Consider the following 9,494-nt stretch of genomic DNA (forward strand, 5'->3'; position numbering starts at 1 on the left):
ATGTGGACGAGGGAGAAGGGCGCATCTAGGTGTCTCCAGGGACTACGACTTGAGCAGAGTGAAGGGGCTGTGCAAAAGGCCAGAGGGCAAGGAGAGAACCAGCTTTGCTTCAGGAAATTCATGCGTGGTTTTAGGGGCTGATTGGATGTTGCTTTTGAGATGCAGGACTACAGGAGATGTCAAGAAGGTAATTGGATGCATGAGTCCTGGCAAGAGAGAGCTATTTTCATGTGGGCTGTTATTTTCATGGAGGGTCATTTGCATATAGGGGTCATTTACATGGAGGGGCTATCTGCATGGAGGGTTATTTGCAAATAGGGGTCATTTGCATAGAGGGAACATCTGCATGGAGGGTAATTTGCATAGAGGGGTCATTTGCATGGAGGGGTCATCTGTATGGAGGGACATTCGCTTGTAGATTCTTAAGTACAGTGATACCTTGGAACTCAATTCGTTCCACATCTGTATTTGAACACCAACAAGTTCAAGGGCTGAGCATATTTTTCCATTAAGAAATAATGGAAAACCAAATAATTAATTCTGAGGCCCAAAATGTTGCACTTATGAATTCATTTTTCCAGGACTTCAACAAATTTCACAATGACTTCTCTTTTTAACTCTATCATGGTTCTCACAGTTTTCCTCATGGCTTTACTGCTGGTATCACTAGTTTTCTTTGGAGGCATGGCTATGATACTTTATGCAGATAAAGCCCCCCTAAAACACAGTGACGAATGTTTTGATGTACTCACTTAAGCACTACACACTGGCTAGGTGGAAGCAACACTTAGACTGATGTGTCATGTCCATGGTGACAGGACCAGGACCCAATCAGAACAGGACCCAAGACTCACACTAGGTCCATACAAGTTTTCCAAGTCAGAGTTTTGGCAGACTACAGAGCAAAGTTAGGAACACCAAGCAACTTCTTTTTTGAACTTTGCTATTGGAGTAGTGGAAAGCTCGAACTTGAAGCCGTCCGACAGCAAAGGCACACTGTAGGACGCCAGTGGGGAGCCGTCTGCCTTACTACCTTCTGAGGGTGGATGAGCTCTCCTGGGGGAAGTAGTGGAGGGTGAGGAGGCCAAGTCTTAGTCTTGAGGATCACCAACAAGTTAGGAAAGAGGCTGTGTGTACAATCGGGTCTAAGAAAGTGAGGTCAGGAATTGGAGGGGACATGGGGCGGAAGGGACACAGTGCAGGAATCCATTGGGGAGTGAGGCTTTCAAAGGCAGAAGCCACCTGTTGAGACACTGCTACCTGGTGGCCCAGCAGGACAGGGACCATTTATCTGCCATTTAATTATGGGATAGTCTTTAATGAAGCGAGCTTGGGTGGGGGTGGGGTGCTGGGAGTACAGACGGAACACATTAGGCATTATTCCTTGGGGTCCTGGGTGGAGGGTGGAGGGTGGCATGGGTGCTAGAGTCAGACCAGAAGTTGACTTCTGTCACTGAGACAAAATACAACTTAGAGTAGAAAAGGTTTAATTTAGTTCCAGTTTCAGGAGATTCTGTATATGGGCAGGTGGCCCCAAGGAATGTTGTGGGGGGAAGGCCTGGCCAAGCAAAGCTGCCTAGTCCATGACAGCCAGAGAGCAGAGGAGGAGAACAGGCCTGGAGAGGGATGGAATAGACCTGTGTGTAGCAGCCACTACCACCTTTGAGACCCATTCAGATTCCCAGAAGTGCGCATTGGTAGCCTACTGGTGGTTTCACATCTAGTGCAGTTGGTGCATAGGATTAAGGGTCATGACCTACCTCTTACCAGCTTCTCATCCAACCATATCTTCTTCAACCTCACTCAATCTCCAAGCAAGGTGGACAGCATGACTCCTAACCGTACTGCTAGCGTACCACTAGGAATAACAAAATTTCGGCAATTTTGGCACTTTTCAAAGATCTACCTTGAAGTTTCTTCTGAGACTCAAGGCAGACTTTTAGCTGTGAATCTTTGTTAAAAAAAAATTTAATTCTAAGATACAATGCGTACGGTAAAACATTCCCCATTCTAAAAGGAGTAATGGGAGATGGAAAAGAATCAGACCAAAGCAATATCCAAGCTCAGCAGTGTAAATATTGAACCCCGGAGCTCCATCATCCCTTCTGCCTAGTGGGGAGTGATGTTTCTGCCACACCCCACTAGTTCTTCCAACTGCTGGTAAGAGTCGCAGTCCATCTTTTTCAATGGAAATTTGTAGGAAGGGTCTTGAGATTGCCAGTGCGAGGAGCCTCCTTCCTCGACTGCATTGACATCCTGCTGGTGGGTTACAATCAACCTTTTTTGTTTCAGTTGCTGGGAACCAAACCCAGGGTCTTCACACAGAGCTTTATGCCTAGCAGTTTCTATTCAGAGACAAGGCCTCACTAAGTTGCCAGGGCGGGTCTCAAATTTGTCGTCTTCCTGCCTTGGCCCCCAGGGTGCTGGGATTACAGGTGTTAGCCCGATCACCGTTGATCATTTTCGATGGAGATCTGTGGGAAGGGTCTTTGGTGCACCAGTGGGGGGAGTCTCTTTATGAGGTGGCATTTCTGTCCTGCTGTCCTTGGACCAGTGGAAGCCTGCGGGCTTCCAGCACCTTAAGTGGAAGGGAGCTGGTCATATTTCTGCTCTTTTTTCCTGGCTAGACTGGCTCTGCTCTGCTTTTAGAAAGATCTGGGGGTGGCACATCCGAAGTACAGACTTCCAGACCCCGCCCAGAGCTGTGGATCCTCCTGGCGTTGGGTGGGCTGAGAACCACGCAGTTCCAGGCCCCGCTGGGTATTTCTAACTCCGTGGATGAACATTCTTCACTTCCGTAGTTTGAAATCTGCTGAGATGGCAACATTTACACCATGGATATTGGCAAACACAGCAGATCAAGCCCCAGAGACTGGTTATTGAACATTTACCAGTCTACCATGGGTGAGAACTTCTGTATTTTTAAAACATTTAAAAAAAATCTTTTTATTTATTTGGTGAAGAATCTTGCTGTGCAGCTCAGGCTCATAGTAGTGATCTTCCAGTTTCAGCTTCCCCAACGCTGGGATTACAGATATGGGCCACCATGCCTGGTTTTGGTGGCCAGCTTGGTGAGGGTCTGGCAGGGCATGTGGTACTGGGAATTGAACCTGGGTCCTTGTACTTTCCAGGCAGGTGCTTAGATTGCTGAGCTATCTCCCTGGTCCAGCATCTGTATTTTTTAAATGTATCCACAGTAATTCTTGGGTGCAGCTAGGACTGAGAACCACTGGCCCAAGGTGTCCCACGATGGGCACAGCAATGTCCCTGTCTATCGACAGTAGTTGGTATCCAGCCCTAACAAGTGATCAAGTGTTCATATGAATTCGGTCACTCATCCCTCACAATACCACAAAGGAGCAGTTATATCCCCACTTTTCAGATGGTGAAACTGAGGTTCAGATGGGCTGCCGCTGCCTCATCCAGGGCCACAGTTCTAGTCAGGGGCTAAGGCTGGACTCCAGCTAAGGATAGAGATGTGGGGACCCGGGTCTGCCCTGAGACTCATCAGTGCCCTCTTGCCCCAGTAGGCTGGGTGCAGAGTCGTGCTCTCGTCCAGGATGACCATGCGTCCCCACCTGGGACCCTCCACGCTGTGTGTTCTGTGGGGTGGGCACTGACCATGAGGGTGGCAGCAGGCAGGTCTCCACCCTGCTGAGCAAGGTGATTGGATGCAAGACTAACGGGCTTTTGCACGGGCCTGTGCTTTCTCCTCTTTTAGTGGAACATGACAAAGAGTTCTTCCACCCACGCTACCACCATCGGGAGTTCCGGTTCGATTTATCCAAGATCCCAGAAGGAGAAGCTGTGACTGCAGCTGAATTCCGGATCTATAAGGACTACATCCGGGAACGCTTTGATAATGAGACCTTCCGGATCAGCGTCTACCAGGTGCTTCAGGAGCACTTGGGCAGGTAGGTGTTCTGTTGGTGCTGGGTGGGTGCTGAGTGTCCTCCAGCTCCCAGGGAGGCAGGGGATGGTGGCCCCAGAATGGAGTCAGACAGGACAGGGCCATCAGGGCAGCTTCTCCCACGGAATGCCAACCACCTACGAGCTCAGGACAGGTCTTTTTAAGAGAAAGTGTATGACGTATGTCACTGTTTTGTAAAACTGTGACTGCCCATGATGAATCAAGGCAGGAATTGCAGGAGGGCAGGAAACCTAGGAATCTGTGGTCCTGTTTGGGTGTTAGTGGCGGGTGTCCATCTGGACGTGTGCTCAGAGGCATGGAAGAGAAGGAAGAGGATGAGTGTGTTTGGTGATCTCTCTGTCACCTCTTCATCACTCTTCAGAGTGTCAGGCAACCAGTGTAAGTGGCCAAGAGTAATGAAATGTTAGATGCAGTTGTGGGGAGAACCTAACACGAACAGCCAGAACTCCCAGACTTCTAGGAATCACTAGGTTGGGGAGCAGAAGCTTGCACCAAAGGGCTTTTACTTCTGGACATCTTTTTAACTTCAAGATCTTAATGAGAGGCAAGAAGTCTAAGGCAAAGGACAGGCGCATCTGTCACAGTCCAGGGGTGCAGACCCCAAGTAATGTTACTCCATGACTAGGCTTTGGAATTCTTCAGGCTGTGGACCTTTCCTTTCCCCCTGCCTGCTTGGTGTGACAGTGGTTATGGTACAGGAATCTCCTCCTGATGGTCTGTCCCCACTCTTCAGCCAGGGTGGAGACATGTTGTGACTGCAGGAGGAGGACCCATGACCCGGTGCTCCACAGTGTTAACCATTTGGGGGTCATCTTAGCTATAGAGAAAATTAAAACCTTGTGGAAGATTTCCGAGGCCGTTCATCCATTACGTCATTTCGTATTCCCAGTGGCCTGCCTGCTGTGGTAGCTCCTCTGTGAAAATGGGGAGATTCAAAAGAGGACTTGGCTCAGGTTTGGGAAGCTTACGAGAAGATCTGCTGTTAAAAATTTGCCTTAGAGCCAGATGTGGTGGCGCACACCTGTAACCCAGCACTCATGAGGCGAGGTAGGAGGATCGGTGTGAGTTCGTGGTCAGTCTGGGCTATATAGTAAGACCTCGTCTAAAAGAAAAGAGAAAAACATAAAACCTTGTTTTTCGAGCTCTCTGTAATGGCAGATGTCTGCCATTTCTCAAATACTTGGAAGTTTGAAGCCGGAAGATCATGAGTTTGAAGCTAGCCTGGACAACTTAGAGAGACATTGTCACAATAAAGTAAAACGGAAAGAGCTGGAGACATGGCTCAGCAGTAGACTGCATGCCTAGCCTGTGTCCAATCCTAAATTCTCCGCCTGGTACGGGGAACAAAAATTTGGTGTTGGGTGGGTAATGCAGGCTCACTGTGTAAAGTTAAGAGGAGAGAAAGTCATTGCTACAGATATCAAGGCTCCTTCTGCCGCTGAGCCTCTGTCTCCTGCCTGGGAGGCAGCTCTTGCTCCGGACTGGTGGTCCATTCAGTTCCAGCAATGAACAGCAACCCTGAAATCACATCCAGGATGTGCAGGCAGATTTATTTACATCTACAGGCACTGATCGCAGTCACTCAGAATATCAGGTCCTGTTAAAAAAAAAAAAATTAAAAAAAAAAACAAAAAACAAGGGGCTGGAGAGATGGTTCAGTGGTCTAAAGAACCTACTTGGAACAAGCTTGGCAAAGCACAGGGACCGCGGTTCGATCCTCCAGCACCACATGCCAGCCAGCCGCGCCCCCTGGTGGGCTGAGCTGGCCACACACACACACACACACACAATAAATGTTAAAAAAAAAAATTAAAAAAAAAGAATATCAGGTCCTGATCTCTGGTGGTCCACGGCTTATAGGGGATAAGCAAGCAGGAAGTACAGAGGCAGAGTGGCAGGTCAGTGGGGGGTCGCTTTATACAGTGTGCATCGAAGTGACCAGCTGTTTCTAAGAGACAGGAGCACCGGAACTGGAACAGGAACTGTTACCTGGGCAACTAAGAAACTGAAGTGTGTCGGTTGGGAAAGGCATTTGTGTCATCTTCCCTTCCCTTTGTTAGCTTCCCTGGCAAATCTTTGCTGGACATAAGGATCAGGGAAGCAAGGCCTGGGGTAAACGGCCTGAAAAGACACAAAAACCAAGGGGGAGTAGGTGTGGCACAATCCTGTGAACTGTGTGCTCAGGCTTCATCCGTGTGTGGGCTGGTCAGCATCCAGAGTGACCAGAGTGGGACTCTGAGGGCATCGTTTCTTCAGAGTGAGCTGTCTGGGCCAGGTAAACTTTTTCAGCAGATCTAAGACTGGATTTCAGAAATTTGTAAGGGTAGTTAATATGCATCCGGGCTATACTTGTGGGCAGGAGTGCCTACAGGTAGAGCTGACCTTTTAGCACAACTTTAGTGGAGCTAGTTACAAGCTGTTTCTGTAGGGTTATATTTCTTGGGGCCTGTGTGCTGTGTGTCAAGGGTATGCCACATCTAAGGATGAGTTTCCTAGCTGTAAGCTTAGCATTGTGGGTAAGAAATAGGAGGCCTGGGCTGCTGACACAGATGCCGAAGCCTGAGCTGCCGCAGAGGCACTGGTGCCAGCGCTGTGGCTTGGCTCATTGAACATGGGATTGTTGTGTTGGTCCGTCAGTTCCCCAGAGTGTGCTTAGGCCTTTGGACTGGATTGCTGTGAGTACAGCTTGGGCTTCAGTAGCCTTGTCCAAGGTGACCACCACGTCGCTAGCCTGTCCTACTCCTTCCTACTGCTTCCATGTGTAAGCAGGGTGTCCTTAGCGTCTGTCAGAGGTTAGAATTGTTCATCAGTCATGGTCCTGGGTGAGGTCCAGCCCAGCGTGTGGCACCTGGACCGTTAGGGCTCGGCCTAAGGTGAGCCTGTCAGCGTTCTTGATCAGAAGGACAGTGGCTGTCAGAGTGCCAAAGCACAGGGCAGAGGCAGCCCCTGGCGATGGAATCCAAGTATTTGCACAGGTAGCTCCCGGGGCGGACAGACCGAGTAGGCATCAGACAGACTGAGTAGGCATCGGACAGACTGAGTAGGCATCATTGTTTTTGTGAACTCAAGGATCAGGTTGTGTAGAAGCGAGCTGCTCCAAGAACTTTTTGGTTTCTTTCTTGTAACCAGTGTTTGTCAGCTATTGTAGCAGAGCTTTTGTGTCTTTCCAGCAGGTAGCTTGGGTGTTATTCTGAGAAAGTAATGAGGTTGAGCTGAGAGGGCTTCTCCAAAGAGGGCAAACAAGCTTACCTGACCTCCCAGAGGTTCAAAACAGTGGTTGATGGGCTTTTTGTCCCCCTTTTTGATGTCTTTGAGCAGCGCTCAACTGATTTTGGGTTTCTAGGTGGGCTCACCTTTGGGAAAGGCCACGGCAGCTCATTTGTTGGGGCAGACAGCCCAGTTTTTCCTCAATGAAAGTATGAAACTCAGAAGGAGTCGCAGGTGGTCATCTCAGTGGAGTGTTAGATGATGCTGTCCAACCAGGTTAGGCGCCGCTGGGCAGCAGAAGGTGCAGAGGGAGGGGCTCTGTGGTCAGATACAGGCAGTGGCTGCGGCAAGTAGGTGAGTTGGAGGGGTCAGTGAACCTATAGGTCTGCACGGGCCTCAACGGTGACCAAAGGGGTGGGTGCGGCTGGTCTTCCTGGCCGACACACGAGACGCAGCAGAGACTGAAGTGACGGGGGCAGATTTTTTTTTTTTTAATGTTAGCCAGGCACTGACTAGGAATCAATCATTCCTCAAAATGTCAGGTCCTGATCTCTGGTGATCCAGGGCTGCTGTGGGCTAAGAAAGCAGGAAGTACAGAGGCAGAATGGCCTGCCCGTTGGGGATGGGTTTATACGAGGTGCATCACAGTGACCAGCCTGAAGAGAGAGCCAGAACAGGAATTGTTACCCGAGCAACTGAGGAATGGAAATATGCCAGCTGGGGAGGCCTTTTGTGTTCACAGAGAGTGCATTTGTGTGTTTCCCTGTGTCTACAAATGGAGCCCCACCCTACACCCTTCAGCTTGTACCACCAGATGAGTAGCTTCGTCAGACCTCCTATCCTTGTACCTTTCCACCCCACTGTCCCATCCTGTAGGGTTTGCAGCAGGATATTTGTTACCTAAGAGTGTGCACTGTGTCTTGGCTCTGCTAGTGTGGACAGCACCGTGGGTGGCCTCGTGACGGGCTGTGCCGGTCCATCTGAAGTTCTGACTTTGGGTGGGTTCAGCTTCTGCTCCCTGAGCCAGAGAGGAGCAGCCTGTTCCCGCTGCTCTTGCTCAGGGCTCTAACCAAGCCATTTCCCACTGTGGTTCAAGCTTGCGTTTTAGAGCCCTGCGCTGCTTCCTTGGTCTAGAGGAGGGCAGTGCTGCTGGAGAGGAGACTTCTGGGAAGGCCCCAGGGGTAGTGTGGGGGTGGGGCCGACAGTTTTGCTAATGAGGGCCACTCAGGGGCCCAGCTGGCCCAGCAGGGTCCACCGGGTGAACTTCAGGAAGAATCATAAAGTGCACTCTCGGGAGCTACAAGTGTTTGGTCTGCTCTGCCCTGGACACCCCAGCAGGCTGTTCTTTGGTGGTGCTGGGGTCCAGCTCAAGGCTCTGGTGTGCCAGGCAAGGACTCTACAGCCGAGCCACACCCTCAGCTCCCACCTCAGCTCTGAGAAGCAAGCTGCGCACTGGATTTTGCCCACAGAAGCTATGTATTGGGGGGAAGCAAACTCCCCAGGCTGTAGGTCTACAGCACGCAGTTGACCCGCTGCCCACACCAGCCTCCGGCCACAAACGTGCCCCTGCCTCTCGGAGCCTTGTGGAAAGGCTTCACTTCCTGAGTGTGGTGGCTTCAAGACTCATCCAGGCCTGAAGGGCTCCCAGGGTCACCTGCTGTCTTCCCCCAGCTGTGTGCAGAGCGTCCGCCCTCACCAGCGCCCACAGACGCTGTGACACCCAGCTCCTCCTCCCATGCCGAACTTGCTTCCTGGCTTCTGGCCTGGATGCTGCTCTTCCCTCAAGGGGCAGCCCCACTGGTGTCTTCCACTGCCAGAGCACAGCTGTTCTCCCACATTGGAACATGCTAGACGGAGGCTCCTTGGCGCAGTCCCACCCTTCCAGGCTGCTGTCATGGAGATCAAGGTCACAGGCCCTGCCATTCATTTATTCAACCCCTGCTGAACATGGAGGGAGGGGGGCAAACAATAGGATTTTATGCTGTCAGAGTTCTGGAGGCCAGAGATCCAGAACTGCGGTGTCAGCGGGACCCTGTTCCCTCTGAAAGTTGTAGGTGTGTCCAGCTTTTGGTGGTAGCTGTGGATCTTTGGTGTCTCTGTGCATAAGCAAGGACCAGCCAGGTCTCGGCCACCGTGGCCTCAAGGGCCCATCTGTCTCATGTGGAGTCACCTGTGTCTCCTTCCTCTTGTGCGCGTTAGGGGTCTGTCCCCTCTGCAGAGACCTGTCTCCAAGTAGGGCTACACTGGTGGGGGTCAGGGCTTAGGACTCGAGTTCAGTTTTGGGCCCAGTTCAACCCCTAACAGCGTGGAGCTGTTCCACCAAAAAAAGAAAGAAAGAGGAGGGGAGGGGAGGGGA

At 50.9% G+C, this 9,494-nt stretch overlaps 1 protein-coding gene across 1 annotated transcript in view; it reads left to right on the plus strand.

Moving 5' to 3' along the window:
* Bmp7 (bone morphogenetic protein 7) overlaps window positions 1-9,494 on the plus strand; it is a 77,463-nt gene that overhangs the window by 26,414 nt on the left and 41,555 nt on the right. The window contains exon 2 of the mRNA XM_004636010.3: window positions 3,722-3,914. Within this exon, the coding sequence (XP_004636067.1) occupies window positions 3,722-3,914 (193 nt within the window). The remainder of the gene's footprint in view (window positions 1-3,721; window positions 3,915-9,494) is intronic.

Source organism: Octodon degus, unplaced genomic scaffold, assembly GCF_000260255.1.
Source record: "Octodon degus isolate 3935 unplaced genomic scaffold, OctDeg1.0 scaffold00077, whole genome shotgun sequence".
In the NCBI taxonomy this organism is placed as follows: Eukaryota; Metazoa; Chordata; class Mammalia; order Rodentia; family Octodontidae; genus Octodon; species Octodon degus.